Consider the following 22,808-nt stretch of genomic DNA (forward strand, 5'->3'; position numbering starts at 1 on the left):
AGTTTTGAGTCATTTTTGACCTTTCTTTTGTCATTTTTTCAACAGTTTTGACAAACGTTGGACTAATATGGAGTCATTTCTCTCTGATTTTGAGTCTGTTTGGACAAAGTTTTAGTCAGTTTGCTCCAGTTTTTGACCAACTGTGGACATTTTTAAATACTTTTGGAATAGTTGTGAGACATTTTGAACAAGTTTTGAGTCATTCTAAACAGTTTTGTGTCTATTTGGAGTCATTTTGAGTTATTTTACACTTTATTTATCATTTTGTCGACTTGTTGGACAAATAGTGGGTCATTTTGTACGAGTTTGGAGTCATCCTGAACAGTCTGAGTCTACACAAGTTTTTAGTTGTTTTGAGTAATTATGGACATCTTTAAAAACATTTTGGAATAATTTTGAGAATAATTCCAGATTTTCTGCTATAAAACTACAGTCATAGAATTATTTTCTAAAAATATCGTGATTTGTGATGGAATTAAACTTTTTCTTTTGACCCTCCAGCATCTGTGTGTGTGTGTGTTTGTTGTGTGTGTGTGTGTGAGATTTCCTGGTGTGACTCACCTTGTGACATCACACGCTGAGCCCTGATTGGTCGAACGGCTCCACAGCTCCAGCCTCAGTCTGTTTTCTGGACTTTTAACTGTCAGTAGATCTGAGTTTTCACTCAGAGGGATTCTTTTGTTGTTGTTGTTTGTTTGTGGATCAGTTTTAAGCTGTAAACATGTTTGTCTGCGTCTGCTGAGGTAAGATTTACCCGCTGCTGACAGTTTTACTCGTTTAGGACGGAAACTTTGGGGTAGTTTTGAAACTGAATGTGTGAGATTATGTTAAATATCTGAAGAATTAGTCAAGAAAAACTTTATTTCTGCATTTTTTGTTGACTATTTGAAGTTTTTCTGCATGGAAAGCCTGTCAGACAGACTTTTAATCTGTAGAAACACGAATAAATGCATAAAATATTGAAACTATTGAGACAAAATATGAGATAGACTCAACTTAACTTCAGCTCAGAAAGTTGATGTTTCGCTGTTTTTTAGCCTCCTGCTCTTTATACTAATTATACAGTATTTTAGGTCTTATTTTTCTGCTCCTAAAATAGCAGAAAATGACCGTTTTAAACGTGTATCTGTTTTATTTAAGGTTTCTCAGTCTGAAAAATGCCACATTAGTTTGAAAATGTTCACGTTTGGTGAGAAAAAGTTTCATCAGTGACGCTGGAAACGGAGAACGTTCACCTTTTTAAACTGGTGATTTGTCTGATTAATGGTTTTATTCTGACTACACATGGATGAGTTCTGGTTCTGCTGTTGTCCTGAGAAATTCTTTTTCCAGTGATTTACACGTAAAATCATTAATTTGTGTCATTAACACATCGGTATAAAGTTTCCTGCGGCTCTTTAGGATCAGATTATCTCTTGGTTTCTTTAAATCTGATGAAATGTGCTGCTGATGGTGTGTTGCATTATAATATAGAATAGAATAGATCTTTATTGTCACCGTTACAGAAAACAATGAAAATCGGTTCAGTACTCTCTGAATAGCAGCACTGAGAATAAACTTTATAACACACCTAAAACAATATATCCAACATAAGAGCAAATGGAAAAACGGTTCATGGTTAGAGACCTGCTCTACACATGACTACTGCACTGACTGGGTAGGACTGAGTCATTTTGGACAGTTTTGGTCTATGTGAGCAGATTTTCTAGCCTAGCCGTGCTAGACCCATGTTTCTGAAGGCACAAGGGTCTAGGGCCGCTCGACAGGGAGGGAGGCGGGCTAAAAGGTTGTCTATCAAATCACTCTGCAGCAATTGGGTAGGTATACAACCAATCAGCGCAACGAATAGGCTGACGTAGTTCCTAGAGCACCGGCGGATTGTGGCTAAGTCCCATTAGCTTCCCAACCAGCGGAGCCAACTGGTATATTAAGGATTTACCATATCCCGTCGGCATAAGTCCAAATACGTCTTTCTTCTCAATGAAACACTTCAATGCCGTCCTTTGTTTATCTTTCAAGTTGAATTTTAGCTTCAAATCTTTAAGGGCTGTGGCCAAAGCCGAGTCGAAAGATAACTGTTTATTGTGCGCCGGTTGTTTCTGTCAGAATTGCCGCCCCTCTGTCGTCACTTCGTTACGCCCGCCTTCTGACTCTACACTTCATGGTGATTGGTCCGGCCAGTTTTAGGAGAATCCAGCCTCGAGCCTTATGGAGGGTAACTAGACCCACCCTGGCAGAGAATTAAATTCGTTGCCGTGGGTTGTCTAGCGCGGCTAGGCTACAGATTTTCAGTTGTTTTGGGTGAATTTTGAGCCATTTTGGACATTTTTTTGTCATTTGGTCCAAAGATTTGAGTCATTTTGGACATCTTCCATTGTTTTGTCAACAGTTTTGAGACATTCTGGACAAATGTTGAGTCATTTTGGACAAGTTTTGAGTCACTCTGAACAGCTTTGGTCTATGTTGACAGATTTTGAGTTTGTTTTTGAGCAAAATTCTAATTATTTTGGACGTCTGTGCAGGTTCTAATTCATCCAGGTCATGGTCACAGAGGTGAAACGTCTTCACGGAACTTTCTTAAAGTCCAGTGGATTGATTTAAACAACTTTGGATAATTATTTTGGACATTTTCTGTCATTTTGTCAAAAGATTTGAGTCATTTTGGACAAGTTATGAGTCACTCTGAACAGTTTTGGTCTATGTCGACAGATTTTGAGTTTGTTTTTGAGCAAAATTCTAATTATTTTGGACATTTTCTGTCATTTTGTACATATTTTGATTCATCCTGATCTGTTTTTGAGTCTATTTGGACAAACTTTAGTTGTTTGTGCAGGTTTTTGAGTAATTGTGAACATTTTAAATGTAACTTTGAAATAGTTTTGGGACATTTTGGACAAATATGAAATCATCTTACACAAGTATTGAGTCGTCCTGAACAGTTTTGGTTTATGTGGCCAGATTTTGAGGTTGTTTTGGGGCTAATTTCGAGTTTTGAGTCTTTTCAGACGAGTATTAAGCTGTTTTGGGCATGTTTTTGAGTAATTGTGGACATTTTAAAGATAATTTCAGAATAGTTTTTAGACTGTTAGGACAAATATTGAGTCATTTTGAACATTTTTTGTTATTTGGGCAACAGTTTGAGACATTTTGGACGAACATTGAATCATCCTGAACAGTTTTGAGTCTGTTTGCATCGGTTCTTAGTTGCTTTGGGAGAGTTTTTCAGTAATTGTAGGCATCTTTAAAAACATTTTGGAATAATTTTGAGACAGTTTGCACAGGTTTGAGTCTATTTGGACAAATTTAGAGCTGTTTTAGATCTGATTAGCATAATTTAATATAATATAAAACTGAATCTCTTATATTTCTCTGTGTTTTATTCGGTCCAGTTGTGACCCAGATACTCAGGTTAAACTCTGTGATTCTGAGGATTTTGTTGTTTTAGTTTGAAGGAGTCACCAAAAAACGTCATTAAAACACAAACACACACACACACACACACACACACACACACACACACTCCTCATGGTTTAGTCATCGTTGTGTTTGTAGATCAAACAAACCACTCAGTGAGTAAATGGAAACCTTCCTTTCTTTCTCCTCTTAAACAGACTTTACTCTGTAGAAACTCTGATAAAATGCATTTTTAGGATTTTCCTTCAGGATTTATAAAGTCTTAACATTGTCTTGTCCTTAATAGATTCAAAATAAACACAGCAGAGAATCTACTGTTCAGAGCACACATATCAAAGTTCTCTTCACTAAGATCATGGCTATTAGTAATTATAAATATAAATATTAATCAGTAATTAAACGCTGATTTATGGTTTAAAATAATTCTGCTTTCTGTTCTTTATCTGAAGGTTTTGGGTTTTCTCTGTTAGCGATAGAAAATTATTTACAAAATAATCTAAAACAGCTGCTTTAATGTTGTTTTTGGGAAATTTTTGGGTGAATGCTCAGCTGTGATTGGTTGTTTTTTTAAACATTCCTGCTCTCTAATTGGCTGTTTCTCATCTTCGTGCTCTCTCATTGGTTGTTTCTCATCTTCCTGCTCTCGAGTTGGTTGTTTCTCATCTTCGTGCTCTCTCATTGGTTGTTTCTCATCTTCGTGCTCTCTCATTGGTTGTTTCTCATCTTCCTGCTCTCTAGTTGGTTGTTTCTCATCTTCGTGCTCTCTCATTGGTTGTTTCTCATCTTCGTGCTCTCTCATTGGTTGTTTCTCATCTTCCTGCTCTCTAGTTGGTTGTTTCTCATCTTCCTGCTCTCTCATTGGTTGTTTCTCATCTTCGTGCTCTCTCATTGGTTGTTTCTCATCTTCCTGCTCTCTAGTTGGTTGTTTCTCATCTTCGTGCTCTCTCATTGGTTGTTTCTCATCTTCCTGCTCTCTCATTGGTTGTTTCTCATCTTCGTGCTCTCTCATTGGTTGTTTCTCATCTTCCTGCTCTCTCATTGGTTGTTTCTCATCTTCGTGCTCTCTCATTGGTTGTTTCTCATCTTCCTGCTCTCTAGTTGGTTGTTTCTCATCTTCCTGCTCTCTAGTTGGTTGCTTCTCATCTTCCTGCTCTCTGATTGGTCGTTTCTCAGCCTCCTGCTCTCTGATTGGTCGTGTCTCACCCTCCTGCTCTCTCATTGGTCGTGTCTCACCCTCCTGTTCTCTGATTGGTCATGTCTCACCTTCCTGCTCTCTGATTGGTCGTGTCTCACCCTCCTGCTCTCTGATTGGTCGTCTCCTGCAGGAGCGTCCGGCTGCAACCTATCTGAAGATGTCTGATAATGGGGAGGTCGAGGACAAACCTCCAGCTCCACCCATGAGGAACACCAGCACCATGATTGGCTCCTGCAACAAAGACCCCGCCCCCCTGAACCACGGCTCTAAGCCCCTCCCACCAAACCCGGAGGACAAGAAGAAGAAGGACCGGTCGATCCGCTTCATCCTGACAGGAGGAGGAGACAAGAGTGAGTTTGGTCTCCTTAATTCAACAAGAAACACGCAGGAATGTGTTTGGATTCATGGAAAATAATTTATCTTACAGCCATGGCCATAAGTTTGGACACAAGTACCATGACGCTTGTGAATCTTAGAAAATACCACAAAATTGTCACTTACACTATAAATACCAGTCATAGCCATCAACCAAAATGAAATATATTGACATGAAAATGAGCAAATCAGGTGACTGACATCACTTCCTGTCCATCTTAAGCCAGATTTCATCATAGTTTTGTGGTAAATGTTGTGATTTCTCTGTTTATTTCCAGGTTGCTATTAACTGTGTATCAGATTAGCAGAACGGAGCTCAATAAATAACCTTTTATTGCTTCAAAGGAGTTTAATCTGGTGGACTTTGGTCACATTATTAGGCCTTCAGAACCATAAATCTGGTCCTTCTGAGTGATATTACTCTTCAGAATTTAAAAGAAACGTGAACCAAATGAAGGATAAAATGAAAACGTCCCTTTACTGAACCCTCCAGTGTCCGTCGTCTCTCCAGGTTTGATTAAAAAAATCACATCAGTGACTGAGAAACCGTTGAAGAAATCCTGTTTTTATGATCAGACGCGACTCGATCGATACTCGCCGAGCAGATTTTAAACCTCCTCGGCACAGAGTAACGTCATTGTGTCGACGCTGCAGCAGAAATCATCTCACAGGAGGCAGGAAACCTTTGTTCTGTGAAGAAACCGAAGCGAGGAAGCCTCAGTGGTTAGTAGAGGTTTAATTATACAGTATTTAGCTGTAAATACGCCTCTACAGCAGCCCTGCCCTTAAACATAACCTGCTGTATTTATAAATGATCTTCTAATTTACCCGAAATAGCACCGCAGTTTGCTAGAAGAACACCAAAAACTCAGAGTTAAAAGGTGTTTCTCATTAACGTCTGTTAGGACTGTTATGGTTAATTGGTAGCTGATTATTTAAAGAAATAAAACTGTTAACTGATGAGGCTGGAGATGGATGTTGGTGTCAGAAAGTGTCAAAGTGAGTCTGGCTAGCAGTGGGGCACCATGACCGAGACTTCATGATGGTTAATGACCTCCAACCAACCAAAGACTTAAACTGGTCGTTCCCATTAGTTGATAGCAGTGAAATGATGTCCTGCTTTATTTATGAATTATCTTCAAAATGGGACCATAATTGCTAAAAGAACACCAGGATGGACTGAAGGACACTTAAAGCTAGCAACTGGATGAGGAAAATTTTAGTGTATTTATGTTGTAAAGTCCAGTAACTTTTGGTAAACAAACACAAAATCACATTTATAATCACTTTATTCACGTATGTCTACATTTACCATGTGTTTGTAGCTCAATTTTAAGATAAAATTGCATCTTTTTATGACATACGTACAGTCCAGTGACCTTTGGAAAACAAACACACAGTTCCATTTATGATCATTTTATTCATGTATTTCTACGTGTGTTGTGTTTTCAGCCAAATTACGAGCTAAATTTGTGTCTTTTTATTATGTAAAGTCCAGTAACCTTTGGAAAACACACATACAGTTTCATTTATTGTCACTTTATTCATCTATTTCTACATTTACTGTGTGTTTTTACCCCATTTCTAAGATACATTTGCATGTTTTTATGTTGTAAAGTTCAGTAACTTTTGGAAAAAAACACACAAAATTCCATTTATATCACTTTACTTGAGTATGTCTACACTTGCTGTGTGTTTTTAAGTCATTTATAAGAGAAACTTTCATCTTTTTATGTTGTACAGTCCAGTAACTTTAAGGAAACACACACAGAATTACATTTATTATCACTTTATTCATGTGTCTCTGCATTTATTGTAGTTTTTAACCCATTTATGAGGCCAGTTTTTATCTTTTTGTGATGTAAAGTCCAGTAACTTTAAAAAACACACAATTCCATTTATTATTACTTTATTATTTCTACATTTACTGTGTGTTTTTAACTCAATTATGAGGTAAATTTGCATCTTTTTATGACATAAAGTCCAGTAACTTTTGAAAAACACACATAATTCAATGTATTATCGCTTTATTTATGTATTTGTGTATTTACTGTGGTTTTTTAAACTAATTTATGAGGCAAAGCTTAATCTTTTTATGACGTAAACCCCAATAACTGAGAAAACACACACATAATTCCATTTATTTCCACTTTATTTATGTATTTGTACATTTACCGTATGTTTTTAACCCATTTATGGGGCATTTTTTAATCTTTTTATGATTTAAAGTCCAGTAACTTTAAGGAAACGCTACACAAACTCCCATTTATAATCAGGTTATTCATGTATTTCTACATTTACTGTGTGTTTTTAACTCCATTTCAAGACAAAGTTGCATCTTTTTATGAAAACACACACACACACACAGTTCCATTTATTATCATTTTCTTCATCTATTTCTACGTTTACTGTGTCTCTAACTAGTTTGTAAGGGAAGTTTTAATCTTTTTATGACTTAATTCCAGTAACTTGCAGTAAAACACATACACGATTTCATTTATTACCACTTTATTCATGTGTTTCTACATTTACTGTAGTTTTTAAGTCATTTATGAGGTCAATTTGCATCTTATTATGATTTAAAGTTCAGTAACTTCTGGAAGACAAGCAAACAAAGTTCATCTGATCTTAATGATGTGAAAGTAGAGCTTCACTGATTTGTCTGTTTGTTGTGTTTCAGCCTACAAGAAGAAGGAGCGTCCAGAGATTTCTCTGCCGTCTGACTTTGAGCACACCATCCATGTGGGCTTCGACGCCGTCACCGGAGAGTTTACTGTGAGTGCTGTGTGTCCGTTGTGTGCGCTAACACTCCTGAATCTGGCGTTGTGTGTTTGTGCGTCTACTTCAGCCTTTAATTGCTCAGCCAAGGACTCGTGTTCATTGTTGCGTGCCAGTGTGTGTTCAGGTACACACTCAGAGACACACACTTGGCAGATGAATCTTTTTAAATAATCCCGTCAGACAAAGACGCCTTGTTTCTGCGGCTCTCCTGATCCGCCTGACCGAGCTCTTTAGCTGCTGGTTTAACCGTGAGCTGATTCTGCTCCTGTGATCCGGGACAACACAAACATCTACACAAAGATAAACACAAACCAACAAACCTGAGAGGAAAACGGAGCCCGTAGATGCTTTAACGGGAAGCAGAGATCAGACAGGAGCAGGAGGAAGTGATGAAGTGATGAAGTGACCTGACAGTCTGAGCTGGAAAACAAGATGTGACCCAGTTCTGAGCCCGAAGCACAAATATGACCAGACGGCTCGTTAGGACTCTTTAGGACGAGAAAGAATGATTCAGTGTGGAGTTTTATAAAAGATACAGGACTTTGCATCAGAAAAAGATTCAGATTTGTCATATAAATGAGTTAAAAACCAGAGTAAATGTGGAAACACACGAATAAAATGATAATAAATGAAATTATGTTTGTGTTTTCTGAAAGTTACTGAACTTTATGTCATAAAAAGATGCACATTCCCCTCATAAATGGGTTAAAAGCCAGAGTAACTGTAGAAACACATGAATAAAATGATAATAAATGGAATTATGTGTGTGATTTCTGAAAGTTAAAGGACTTTACATTATAAAAAGAGGCAAATTCACCTCATAAATCAAAATCAAATCGATCAAAAACACTCATGGTGATCAAAGTGCTTTCCAGTTAAAAACAAACATTAAAATAAGAAATAAAAGCAGATTTAAAGAAAGCAACAATAGAACATACCGGGAAAATAAAATCAGATAAAATAAAATCAGATAAAATGAAATGTCACCTCATAAATGGGTTAAAGACCACATTAAATGTAGAAATAGATGAATAAAGGGATAATAAATGTAATTTTGTGTGTGTTTTCCAAAAACTGCTCGACTTTATATCATAAAAAGATTCAAATTCCCCTTATAAATTAGTGAAAAACCACAGTACATGTATAAATATAAGAATAAAATGATATTTAATGGAGATTCGTGTGTATTTACGTCACAAAAAGATAAAAAATTACCTCATAAATGACTTAAAAATACACAGTACATGTAGAAATAGATGAATAAAATGATAGTAAATAAGATCTTGTGTGTATTTTCTGAAAATTACTGGAATTTACGTCATCCAAAGATTAAAATTCACCAAATAAATGACTTAAAAATCACAGCACTTGTGTAAATACATGAGTAAATTGAAAATAAATAGAATCATCATGTAAGTGTTTTCTAAAAGAACAACCAGCGCACATAGAAAACGTGAGTCAGGTGATAATAAATGGGTTTTTGTGTGTTTTTAGGGGATGCCGGAGCAGTGGGCTCGACTCCTGCAGACGTCCAACATCACCAAACTGGAGCAAAAGAAGAATCCTCAGGCCGTCCTCGACGTCTTGAAGTTCTACGACTCGAAGGAAACGACCAACAGCCAGAAATACATGAGCTTCACAGGTTTGTAGCGGCTTCAGTCAGACTTTAAGCCCAACAGTAACTGACCTTCATGCTTACATGTAAGGAGTTACATGCTTCAATTTAACGCTGAACGGAGGCAAATCTCCATAATCCTTACTGTCTTTATTCACATTTTGAGACACTGCGAGAGAAATGTAAGAGACTCAAGTTGAACTCAGTTAAAGCTTTTTATGCTGCCCTGAGGCGTTTTTTAAAAGTTTTTCAGAAAGAAAATTAATTCATCATTACTAACACCATTGATCAGCTGTTTCTTTAGTTGTCTTCATGTAAAAACATCAGGAAAATGTTTGAACAGCTAGGGCTGCAGCTAACGAAGCGTCGACTAATCGTCTGAGCACGATACGTCATCAAAAGCGGAAGTGAGCGCGCAATGCAACAGAAATCAGCGTCCGACCGGAGCGTCCGACCGGAGCGTGGAACACGGACGGACATCCGTGCTGCAGCGTGCATACATAATACATGCACGATGCAGCGTTGATGTCCGTCCGTGTTCCGCGCTCCCGGTCGGACGCTGATTTCTGTTGCATCGCTTCCTCCTTCAAAATAAAAGCACCTGTTTCATTGTACTAATCTGCACCGTGTCGATAAAAGCCTGTGTATTTTCTGAATCATGCTCAAGTTGCTGATGATTAAATGTGTTTAGATTTATCCCTCCACAACATAAACAGTAATAAACACACTCTCTTTCGCTGCTTTGTTTTTTTTTCTGTTTTTTATTCCTCATTTTTTGTGGGTTTTCTTTTCCCCTTGCAGATAAAAGTGCCGACGCCTTCAGCTCCTCCACCACGACGGTAAGACGGACAGAACTGTTTGCTTTTCTTTATTTTCAGTCGGTCAAATAGGATCAACCTTCCATAAAGTAAAATAATGACTAACGCTGAAAAAGGTGCAGTTTGGAAGCTGCTGCAGTCGTATTTTTGGAGAGAGAATCAAGCTGATAATTCAGTTCATCAGGGCTCATATGAGCTGATTTCTTTCCTCTCTGCTTTGTGAATCAGCATCTTTTACCCCTTTTACCTTTTTCAGTGAAGAAGAAGAGTGGAGGGATGCATGATGGGTAGTTGAGGAATCATAAAACAGACATGAAGAGACAGAAAGGAGGAAGTAGAAGTGTAGATGGACAGAGGTTGAACTCAGAGAAGAAGAGCTGTAGAACTTTGTTTACTCAATGAAGCAGTAAACAGGAAGTGAGGATGATGATGTCACTCAGACTCCTGTGACATCACGCAGAGCTCCAAGGCCGTGTCGGAGACGCCCGCCATAGCAACCGTATCCGAGGACGAGGACGAAGACGAGGCCGAGCCGCCGCCGGTGATCGCCCCCCGACCAGAACACACCAAATCAGTGAGAACACGTTTGTTTCTTCATTTTATCCGGTTCGTTTATTGTATTAAAGGATCAGATTTTCAGTAAATGCAGAGAAACGTGTTGTTAGATCCTCAGTTTGACGTCAGAAATCAGATGTTAAAAAGCTTCTTTCATCATATTTAAACCCAAAAAACACTGGTCGGTCCCAGGTGAGGTTCAGAGAGCAGGTAATTATTTCTATATTTTACATACTGAGCTAAAATATCACAAATATATTTATAAATATCCATATTTAGTATAAAAAAATCAGTCAAGTTAGAGACATCTGAGTAAACATTTTTGCTTCCTGATTCATGATCTCATATCTATTTAATTTGTTTATTATTTTTATTTATATTTAATGTTTCTCTCATTTTTTCCTTTTTTCCTTTTAGTTATACATTTTTTTTCTCTCTTATGTCCTTCTTTTTTCTGTAATCATTCCGATTTTCTCTCAATTTTTCCTTCTTTTCTCTTACTTTTTCCCCTTTTTCACTAATTTTTCCCATTTTTCTCTAAATGTTTCATTTTTCTCAGTTTGTCCTGTCTTCTTTCAGTGTTTTTATTTTCTCTCAGTTTTTCTTCTTTTTTTCCTCTCATTTTTCCTTTTTCCTCAATTTTTCAAATTTTTCAAATTTGTTCCCTTCTTTTCCACTTATTTTTTCCTAATTTTTCTCTCAGTTTTTTCTTTTTTTCCTCTGTTTTTCCTCATTTGACAGTTAAGCAAACATTTTTGTAAAAGTTTTGTAATTTATGCTAATTTTTTTTCTCATGTGTGTTTAATTATTTGTCAGAGAAGATGCACAAACAGCGTCTTTAAATGTCAAATATAATAAGTTTATTATAAGTACAGGTTCAGTTTAGTGGTTCTGCCTGGAAAATTACCAAATAATTTATAGATTATGGGACCAATAATTATTTCTGGAGCAGCAAATCAATTAATAAACTAATTACTCTGTCCCCAAATAAGAGATAAAACACTTCATAAACAATGAGACTTTCACTATAAATCTAAACTGTATTTTTACGGTAAACTCTCTCCCTGCTGTATTTGTTTATTTGTTTATTTCCTCTCACATCGTTGCTGCTCCAGACCGGTTGGCGGTCGTCAGGCTGTTTCCACGGTGACGACTCTCTGCTGTGTTCTGAGCAGCTCGTTAGTTTTACTGCAGTTAGAGACTCGTTTATTAGTTTATTCTCAGTTTGTTCAGCCCAAACCACAGACAGATTCTACTTTAAAGTTTTTACCTCAAATTTACAGACAGAAAATAAACGTCTAGTTACACCAGAATTAAAGCAGATTTTTATTTTTATATAATCTGTTTTCATATATGAGGCTAAAACTTCACAACTCAGGTCAGATTTTCGCCAATATTTTAGTGTTTGTGGCCAAACTTGCTCAATCTCTCAGTTTTTCCAGTTGTTTTATTTCAGTTTTATTCCGTCTTTCACAGTTTTATTCCTTCATTATCTTTGTTTTATTCCCTTTTTTGTTTTATGCCTTCTTTATCTCAGTTTTATTCCTTTTTTCCTTTCATTTTTTTCTTTTTTCTTTCAATTATATTCCTCATTTCTCTCAGTTTTATTCATTTTTTCCTCTCAGTTTTATTCTTTTTTCCTCTCAGTTTTATTCCTTTTTCCTCTCAGTTTTACTCCTTTTTTCCTCTGTTTTATTCCTTTTTCCTTTCAGTTTTTTCTTTCAGTTTTATTCCTCATATCTCTCAGTTTTATTCCTTTTTTCCTTTGTTTAACTCCTTTTTTCCTCTCAGTTTTATTCCTTTTTCCTTTCAGTTTTTTCTTTCAGTTTTATTCCTCATTTCTCTCAGTTTTATTCCTTTTTTCCTCAGTTTTACTCCTTTTTTCCTTTCAGTTTTTTCTTTTTTCTTTCAATTTTATTTCTCATTTCTCTCAGTTTTATTTCTTCTTTCTCTTTTTCTCACTTTTTTCCTCTCAGTTTTACTCCTTCTTTCTCTTGGTTTTATTCCTTTTTTTCCTCTCAGTTTTATTCCTTTTTTCCTCTCAGTTTTATTCCTTTTTTCCCTTCAGTTTTTTCTTTTTTCTTTCAATTTTATTCCTCATTTCTCTCAATTTATTCCTTTTTTCCTCTCAGTTTTATGCCTTTTTTCCTTTCAGTTTTTTCTTTTTTCTTTCAATTTTATTTCTCATTTCTCTGTTTTATTCCTTTTTTCCTCGGTTTTATTCCTTTTTTCCTTTCAGTTTTTTTCTTTTTCTTTCAGTTTTATTCCTCATTTCTCTCAGTTTTGCTCCTTTCTCTTTTTCCCTCACTTTTTTCCTCTCCGTTTTACTCCTTCTTTCTCTTGGTTTTATTCCTTCATCTCAGTTTGTCCTCATGTATTTTTCCTCAGATTTTATAAAATCCTAATTTAATCCGGTTTTAATCGGATCATTTATTTCTTATTATTTTCAGATCTACACTCGCTCCGTCATCGAGCCCCTCCCTCCTCCTCCCACCAAAGATGCTGCCACCTCGCCCATTGCCGTGCCAACCGCCGCTGCTGCCGCCGTAAGCCCCGTCCCCCCGGTGGACGGAGCCCCCAGCAGCCCCCCCAGTGCGAGCCCCGCCCCCGGCCCCTCTCTGCCCCGCCCACAGGACAAATCCAGGAAGAAGAAGATGTCGGACGAAGAGATTCTGGAGAAACTACGTGAGTTTTTGTCGTCTGACCCGTTTTTATCGCATTTATACGCCGAAAACGTGACTTTAAATCAGATCAACAACATTTTAGAGCAGTTTAAATATACAATGAAGAAACAGAAGAAGTTTATGGACGCCACTTAGTTCAAGCAAAAAGTTGATTTTGAATCATATTTTAGACATATTACAATCTGATTTTTTCAATTTAGAAGGCCGATAAAAGGGTTTCTCTGCTTTAAATCGTCAGCTTCCTTCTGCTCCTCCATCTCTGATTGGCTTAAAACTTTGTTTTAAAGTATACTGTATCATATACTGTAAAAAAAAACATTATAATGGAAGCCTGGAGTCATAAATCCCAGTAAAATGTGGTTGTTTTGTTTGCTGACATCATCACCGCCCCCTAAAATAATCTGTGAGGAGCTGTGAGTTCACATAAATCCATGAAACAAGCTGTCAAATCTGGCTAAAATTAGCTTGTGGAGTCTCTGGCCTCATTCTGCAGCAGGTAGAACAGCATCAGGGTCCTGAAAACACAGCAGACGGGAGACAAAAACTAACCTCAATAGAGAAAATGATAGAAAAAAAACGGAAATATGAGATTGACTATGATAATATATGATAGAAATATATAGATATTAGGGTGTGAATGTTCATTTGGTAAAGGAATGGAGAAGCTGTTAGAGTTTTATTTGTCTTTTTAATGCAAAATAACCTTAAACTTAATGCTAATGCAGAGATGAGTGGCTAAAACCTTCCACAATAAAAGCTTTTACAGTAATCAGTGGACATTTATTGAGTTTTAGTTTAACCTTCAAACCAGCTTCTTCTCTTAACAGACTGTTTTCATCGTATTTCCATTACCAACATTATTCCATTATTACCAACAGAAGCATAAAAATATTCAAATGACAGCAGCTTTATTGTGAAATAAACTGTATTAAATGTAGTTAATATGAGCCCAGAGAGCAGGAGCAAAGCCAACAAACACAAGACTTTCACTTCCTCAGACACTGGTGTCGCATGAAACCTTTAAATCTCTTCAAGTTGTGCTCGTTAAATCAAATTATCTTGACTTAAAACTGTCTTTTTTACATTTTCCTGTCCCCCTTCAAAATAAAAGCACCTATGTCATTGTAATAATGTGCACCGTGTGAATAAAAGCCTGTATATTTTCTGAATCATGCCGTCGCCCGTCCAGATGTGCTCAGGTCTCCATCTGCTGGTAAGATCAGGCTACTTCCTGTCTGTCTTGATTGACAGATATCCACTCTGCCCCGCCCCCTCTGTCCAATCCTCACGTCTGATTGGTCGTCCTCTCTGTCCATCGTCTCTGAGGTTTCATAGCGACTCAAGTTTTGTCTTTTAATCTCTTTACTCCTGATGTGGATTAACGGACTGATTACAGAGATTCTTTCTTTCTTTCTTTCTTTCTTTCTTTCTTTCTTTCTTATTTACATTTTTTCTGCCAGTTTTTTGTTTTTTCCTCTGAGTTTTATTCCTTCTTTCTCAGTTTATTCCTTTTTTCTCAGTTTTATTTCTTTTATCTATTATTCTTTCTTTCTCTCAGTTCTATTCCATCTTTCTTTCGTTTTTATTCATTCTTTTTCTCTTCTTATTCCTTCGTTGTCTTGGTATTGTTCCTTCTTTTTCTCGGTTTTATTCCTTCTTTCTCTCAATTTTATTTGTTCTTTCTCAGTTTTATTCCTTCTTTCCCTCTGGGTTTTATTCCTTCTTTCACACTGTTTTTCTGTCTTTTTGCTCATTTTTTCCTTCTTTTCTCTCAGTTTTATTAATTCTTTGTTTTGGTTTTCCCCGTATTTTAATTTTTTCCTTCCTTCTCTTGGTTTTATTCCTTCTTTCTCTCAGTTTTATTCCTTTTTTCTCTTAGTTTTATTCCTTCTTTCCTTTGTTTTTCCTTCCTTCTGATTTTATTCCATATTTTCTCTTGGTTTTATTCTTTTCTAGTTTTATTCTTTTTTTCAGTTTTATTCCATCTTAGGTTTTATTCCTTTCTGGTTTTATTCCATCTTTTCTCTTGGTTTTATTCCTTTCTGATTTTATTCCATCTTTTCTCTTGGTTTTATTCCTTTCTGGTTTCATTCCACCTTTTCTTTCTGTTTTATTCATTCTTTCTGGTTTCATTCCATCTTTTCTCTCAGTTTTATTCCTTCTTTCTGGTTTTATTCCATCTTTTCTTCCTCCTAGTCGGCATGCTGCATTGACCTGAGTGTGATGAACTTAGAGTAGATTCCGGATGAATAGAAATCTTTTTTCTATTCATCCAGACTGAGTTACAGTGAAATGAACCTTCCAGCAGCATCGAAGGGCCTCATTTACTTTGTGATGAAACTTCCTGATCAGATCCAGTTAATCTGGAATAAATCACTGATGTTTGATCCTTTTCTGTCTTTTAACTCAGGGACGATTGTAAGCGTCGGAGATCCCAAGAAGAAATATACTCGCTTTGAGAAGATCGGACAGGGGTGAGAAACACATCTGGTTTAATTTCATCACATCTCAAATCCGACATAAACTCACAAAACTGAGAGGAAAAAGGAATAACACCGAGAGAAAGAAGGAATAAAATCAATGGAAAGAAGGAATAAAACTGAGAGAAAGGAGGAATAACCCAGAGAGAAGGAGGAATAACCCAGAGAGAAGAAGGGATAACCCAGAGAGAAAGAGGGAATAACCCAGAGAGAAGAAGGAATAACCCAGAGAGAAAGAGGGAATAAAGCTGAGAGAAAGAGGGAATAAAGCTGAGAGAAAGAAGACATAAACAAGAAAGAAAGAATAAAGCCAAGATAAAGAAGGAATAAAACTGAGATAAACAATGAATAAAACTGAGAGAAAGAAGATGGTCCAATTTCCCAGTTTTGTCAACTTTTAACTGTTGGCTAAAGTCTTTTTCAGGAGCTCTGAGAATTTAGCTATCAAGAAAAAACCTTATTACCAGAACAAAGGTTATTTATATGGATGCAGGTTTATGTTGAACACAGCAACATTCAAAGTTTTTTTTACTTGAACTAATATGACCAAAGTTCTGTCTATTTGGATTCTGCTGCTTCATTATTTTGAAGAAAACTTCTTATTTTTGTGACTAAAAGACGTGAAACCTGCAAACTTTAATGTTATTACCGCAAGATTTTTTTTGTAGAAATGGAAACCTGCTGCAGATGTTGAACTGATGCTGTTTCCTTTCAGGGCGTCTGGAACCGTTTATACAGCGATCGACGTAGCTACAGGACAAGAGGTGAGTTTAAATAATCTGCCTTATGGTTTACTATTTCTTCCTATGTTTCTCTGCAATAGACACAATGCTTAGAACTAAATAATAACACAAAATAAGAATTAATTAATCCTACAGCAGGCAAAGTTGTTGTGTTGCAAAATGGATTATAGTGCAAATTATAATTAAATCTGTAAAAAATATATAGAAATTTACACAGATGTTGTTGATATTCTGCAATTTCTTCCATATGTCGATATTCAGAATATACACAGATGGTAAAATGGAAAACAACAACACTGAACAGATTTATTCTACATGTAGAAACACATTAGCATGCTAACATTAGCTAGCAACAACTAGATAACACATTGTGTATTGTGAGACTTGTTAAAACACCAGCTAGTCTATGTTCTGGACTAGTTTAAATCACATTAAAGTTGATATTACTCTTAAAAAGTTGTGGAAATCAAACTATCAGAGACTTAAATCTGGAAAAATGATGAAACGATAAAATGATTTAACAGACAGCTGTTAAAATCTGCAGCTAAGAGCTAAAATCCAACAGAAAGACACAGTTTTTCATTCATTCTCAACATCCAAGCAGTGGTTTCTTTTGATCAAATGTCAGGAGTTACTGGTTATGAAAACCACAATGATGCTACCACACAGTGAAAGAGGCACTGTTCTGCATGCTAAAATAAATTGAAATTAATTTACCAGGCTTTAAACTGCAGATTTAAGGAGGAATCAAACTGGAGCTAAAGAACCAGTAAAGGAAGATACTCGATGTTGAAGTCTGAACCAGAAGCTTAAATAAAATTCATCCGTTCTTTAATCAGGTCAAAAAGAGTGAAGCAGACTGGAGCTGATATGAGGCTCTAACTGGATTTAACTGGTTTCATTGACTGAGACTTCAGGTTCATTTAAAGCAGCTCAACTCGTCCGTCACTTTAATCCTGCTGAGGATTATTCACAGTTTAATGTCCGTTAGCTGCTGAGAACATTTTACCACCTCGGATTTACAGCATTTCTCCTCCTCACGCCTTTTCTGAGTGTCTGTCTGCTGATCTTCTCCTTTTCTCCTCTTTTATTCCTTCATAAACCCGTCTGTGCTTCGTTCTGTTCCGTCTCTTTCCTCTCAGGTCGCCATAAAACAGATGAACCTGCAGCAGCAGCCCAAGAAGGAACTGATCATCAACGAGATCCTGGTGATGAGGGAAAACAAGAACCCCAACATCGTCAACTATCTGGACAGGTGAGACTCACTGAGTGGGAACACCTCTCATCCTGTTTTAACGCTGCGTTCGAGTGCTGCAGGACTTCTCAGTCTTCCGGTAAAGTTTCCAGATCAAAGCTTCGTGCAGCTTTAAAACTTTAGGATTATTTTTAGCTTTGGCTTCTTCACACTCAGCTGAGATCGTTCTGTTGTGAAATGAGCTCAGTCTGATGTTTATTTTTGTTTATTTCTGTTCTCTAAATGGTTTTAAAGTGTAAATAAAGGCGTGGAGCAGCTCAGATGTTTGCAGGTCTCTGAGGAAACCACCACTGGAGGTTATCCAGTTCAGTCCGGTCGCCATGGTAAACCCCTCCCCTCCCAGACGTCTGTGCATGATGGGATGTCTGGTTACCGTAGTTACCTGTCTGTCTGCCTTCAGAGTCTCTGATGCTGCTGCTGTGGTCGCCATGGAAACACTGATTTACTGTGTGTGTGTGAGGATGTTTTACTGACGTTGTGAGGACACTGAGCTGTTTGCTGTCACTTAGTGAGGACAATAAAACACACAAATGAGTGTTTTTAGGTTCTAGTTGGAGTTAAACTGAGTCAGATAACATGTTTAACCTGAAATCATCAGGTTCCTTCTGCTCAAACGTCTCTGATTAGTTTAAAACTCGGATATTTCTAAGGATATTTGTGAACTTTTAAGTCGATAAATCAAATAATTTCCAAGATATATATATATATATATATATATATATATATATATATATATAATAAACTACCCATTGAATCACTTTCACCAATCTGAGGCTGTTTGAACAACAATATCTCAGAAACTATTAAAGATGAATGAATGAAATGTTCCGTCTGTCCTGTTATGAACACTTTAAGGAATTTCATGACTTTTTACAATTAAAGTTCCAACAGAGCAGCAGGTAAAAAGTGTTTTCTTGTGTTTGAAAAGTTGAATCTAAACCCAATTTTCTGTCTTTAACACTCCAGTATAATGTCTTCAGTAAAATATTACAATGTTAAGAATTAACACTGAATACTACCAGTAAATATAAAATTATACTGCCAGAAAGGTTAGTAGTTGTACAACATTTCTGTTAAATTTCAACCTAAAAGTGTTTTGGTATTAGAACAGTTTACTCAGTCGTCTCCAGCAGACCACCGGTATACTTCTGTCTTCTTCCAGCTACCTGGTGGGAGACGAGCTCTGGGTGGTGATGGAGTATCTGGCTGGAGGCTCTCTGACTGACGTCGTCACGGAAACCTGCATGGATGAAGCTCAGATCGCTGCCGTCTGCAGAGAGGTGAGAAATCCTCAGTTTGGGATCAGAAAATAACAAATAAGCGCTCTGTGTCTGCTGCAGCTTTAGCCATGAGATGTTTTTATGGCGTTCTTAGTGTTAGTTTGATGTTCGTCTTATGTTCAGGTGTAACTTCCTGTGTTCTCCTTGCAGTGTCTGCAGGCGCTGGAGTTCCTCCACTCCAACCAGGTCATCCATCGAGACATCAAGAGCGACAACATCCTGCTGGGGATGGACGGATCCGTCAAACTCAGTCAGTTCAAGCCTTCACTGTTGGATTTAACCTCCCTGCTCTGTAGATTTATCAACCGTAGTTTCATATTTTCAGGATAAAACAGCAAACTGACTGTATTTACAATCTGTCACTGATTATTACTGGATGGTTAAACCTTTTTATCAGCACCAAGGATACATCCCTTAGGTCTGCGCTAGATGTGGATAAGAAACAAGAACCAACGAACCACACAAAAAAGAAGACGTCAAAAAGTTTTTTGAGAGGAATAGCTTGAATATGAACTGATAAAAATATTTCATTACAAAGATATTGGAAGAAAACGACGTCACTTTTGATCCTCTGATGCGTCTAAGGGTTAAACTGACTCCGTTAATGTGAGTAACTGATTCATGTAGGATTTAGTTAAAATTTTGGAGTCGCCTATCTTCAGGTCACCACTGAGTTACAGTTTTGTTTTCTGGAATTTTCATCCAGTGACTTTTTTTTTTTTAATTATCTTTTTATTTAGAAAGGCAAGTTTCCATCAAATACATCTTACAGACTTAGATGTTCAAGAACCGATAGAAGAAAAGGGGAAAAAATTGTATTGAAAATATACCGTTCACAGGAATTTTCCCTATAGCCTTTCGAGTTTTTTGTTTTTCCTCGGACTAACATGTATTTTGTTTAAAAAAAATTAGAAAACCAAGCAAATTCATGTAGGATTTTGTTAACATTTTGGAGAGTCACCTGTCTTCAGGTCACCACTGATTTACAGTTTTGTTTTCTGGAATTTTCATCCAGCAACATTAAACTTAAACCTGCAGGTGAAGCTCGTATCGCCCCCTTGTGGTAGAGAGAGTAACTACACAAACATTAAGCTCACCTGCGGGGTTTGTTGCTTTCATTTTTTAGGCACTAATTCTTCCTCTGAATGCTGCGTTTCTTTAATATCTGAACCATAAGGAGCTTTATTTAGACTTTTCTTGGTTTTACCTCCAACATTCTTCTAGTTCCTGATCCATCTCCGTCAGTTTCTCTTTGATTTTTTTTTACACATCTCGACCAGTGAACCAGATTTAAACCTCTGTTATTCTACAAAACACAGTGACGTTTGCCTGCAGCTGATGGACTGATGGTTTTCCAGCTTTGAATGCTTCCACTTGAGCTTTAAAACGTCATTTTTTCCAATAATGTGCAGAAAAAATGCAGCAAACTCCACCTAAAACTTCTCCAAGACGTCAGAATTTCACAGACTGATGACGAATACACAGATAGATAAATACGTTATTTATCTGGAGGGGAATTCAAGCATTTAGTAGCTTGAAAATAGATATAAAAAATAGGTATAAAGCGTAATAATGCAGCATCATTGTGACAGCAGAGAGTTAATGTTGTAGTTCGATGATAGGAGGAAGGTTAGCGAGATTCAGAAACATGGAAATATTGTTGTAAACATCCTAAAAATGTCTCTGAATGTGAATCTTTACATCGTTATGGAGAAGATTTGAGGCTAAATCAACATTTTTAGACGTTATAAAGACTAAAACTGACTGCTGTTGGAGTTTTTTTAAATCGAATTTCCGACAAAGCAGCAGCTGAAAAGTGATTTTTGTGTTTGAAAAGTTTAATTTAGCCCTCGTGTCGTCCTGAAGGTCAAAATTGATCCGTTTTAATTTGAAAATGTGGGGGAAAAAATATTTTCACAGTGAAATTTCTGATGTCCACATTTTCAACATTTTTGGGAAATTTTTGAACATTTTTTGGTGGAAAAAAAAGAAATTAAAAATGTTTCTGAAGAACATCCACAACAAATTGTGAATGTTTGTGCATGTTTTTAAAGAAAATATTAGAAATTTTACTGCTAAATAGGAAATCACTTTAGATAGGATTTTTAAAAAATATATTTTTAGTCATTTTTTAAAATATTTACAAGAATTTTCTCGTCAAATTTGGGGAATTTTTTGCTGACTTTTTGGATTTTTTTTCAGACAAGGAAACCATATTTTTGTTGGAAAAAAGAAATGTTAAAAATGTTTCTGTTTTTTAAAGAAAATATTAGAAATTGAACTGATAAATAGGTAATCACTTTAGATAGGATTTTTAAAAAAGATTTTTACTCATTTTAAAAAAAAATATTTACAAGAATTTTCTTTACAAATTTGGGGAATTTTTTTGCAGAATTTTTGGATTTTTTTCAGACAAGGAAACCCTGTTTTTTTGGTGCCGGTAAATGAAGACAACAGGAGGGTTAAAGACTCGCTGCTGGTTTTCTGTCTTTAACGCTCCAATAAAAGCTCCAAACCAGAACCTGTTCAGAATCTGACAGACTTCAGGTGGACGATTTAACGGTCTGATCCTGTTCCTCTTCTCGTTCCAGCTGACTTCGGCTTCTGCGCTCAGATCACTCCAGAGCAGAGCAAACGCAGCACCATGGTGGGGACTCCGTACTGGATGGCTCCAGAGGTGGTGACCCGGAAGGCGTACGGACCCAAAGTGGACATCTGGTCTCTGGGCATCATGGCCATCGAGATGGTGGAAGGAGAACCGCCGTACCTGAACGAGAACCCGCTCAGGGTGAGGAGCTCCTGTTAAAGAAATGCTAAACACCAACACAGACGTCTGTTTAATGCAAATCAAGTTAAAAACAACCAGAGGGAGCACATGGTGGAGGTCAGGCAGCAAGAGACTGAAAGAAAAGAGTTTGGAAAATAGAATAAAAACAGTAAAAAGGTTCAAGATATTTTATTGTTTTACCAGCACAAGTATCCACAGGAGACGGAACGAAATTAGTATTAAAGTCTGGATTGTAAATGATAGAATTAAAGAAATATATGAAGGAGGAGGAGGAGGAAGAGAAGAAGTTTACAAAGACGATGAACAAAAAGTTTGTCTTTTAGCATGAGTCAGATCAGGACCACAAACAAGAGAAAAAGGACTGAACACTTTTACAACAGAAAATATTTTAAATTGTCTTTTTTACCTTGTCTTTTCTGATCTTTTCTTATTTTATCTTATCCTACAGTGCCTTATAATCAGCTGTTTTTATTCTATATTCATGTCAGAACATTAAACTTTATTGGTGAATCTCCTCTTTACTGTGTAGTTCTTTCTTTCACCACTGGATGGCGCCACAGTAAAGCTTCTGTTACCCGCTCGGACTCTGATCAGGTGTTTCTCTGCAGACCAACATGCTGTTAACGTGTTTGTTTGTTTGTTTGTTTGTTTGTTTCAGGCTCTGTATCTCATAGCAACCAACGGAACACCGGAGCTGCAGAACCCAGAAAAACTGTCGACGATATTCAGAGACTTCCTGAACCGCTGCCTGGAGATGGACGTGGAGAAGAGAGGCTCAGCCAAGGAGTTACTGCAGGTACGGGGCTCAAATACTGAAATACTGCA

General features: G+C 36.8%; 1 protein-coding gene across 1 annotated transcript in view; it reads left to right on the forward strand.

The window, feature by feature from the left end:
• pak1 (p21 protein (Cdc42/Rac)-activated kinase 1) overlaps positions 1–22,808 on the forward strand; it is a 58,341-nt gene that overhangs the window by 29,736 nt on the left and 5,797 nt on the right. Inside the window, exons 3-15 of the mRNA XM_051957572.1 lie at positions 4,740–4,959; positions 7,665–7,759; positions 9,260–9,407; positions 10,182–10,219; positions 10,659–10,772; positions 13,204–13,438; positions 15,848–15,911; positions 16,633–16,681; positions 17,803–17,915; positions 19,078–19,195; positions 19,346–19,445; positions 21,787–21,983; positions 22,642–22,779. Of these exons, the coding sequence (XP_051813532.1) occupies positions 4,767–4,959; positions 7,665–7,759; positions 9,260–9,407; positions 10,182–10,219; positions 10,659–10,772; positions 13,204–13,438; positions 15,848–15,911; positions 16,633–16,681; positions 17,803–17,915; positions 19,078–19,195; positions 19,346–19,445; positions 21,787–21,983; positions 22,642–22,779 (1,602 nt within the window). The 5' untranslated portion in view covers positions 4,740–4,766. The remainder of the gene's footprint in view (positions 1–4,739; positions 4,960–7,664; positions 7,760–9,259; positions 9,408–10,181; positions 10,220–10,658; positions 10,773–13,203; positions 13,439–15,847; positions 15,912–16,632; positions 16,682–17,802; positions 17,916–19,077; positions 19,196–19,345; positions 19,446–21,786; positions 21,984–22,641; positions 22,780–22,808) is intronic.

This window comes from Acanthochromis polyacanthus, chromosome 13 (genome assembly GCF_021347895.1).
Source record: "Acanthochromis polyacanthus isolate Apoly-LR-REF ecotype Palm Island chromosome 13, KAUST_Apoly_ChrSc, whole genome shotgun sequence".
NCBI lineage: Eukaryota > Metazoa > Chordata > Actinopteri > Pomacentridae > Acanthochromis > Acanthochromis polyacanthus.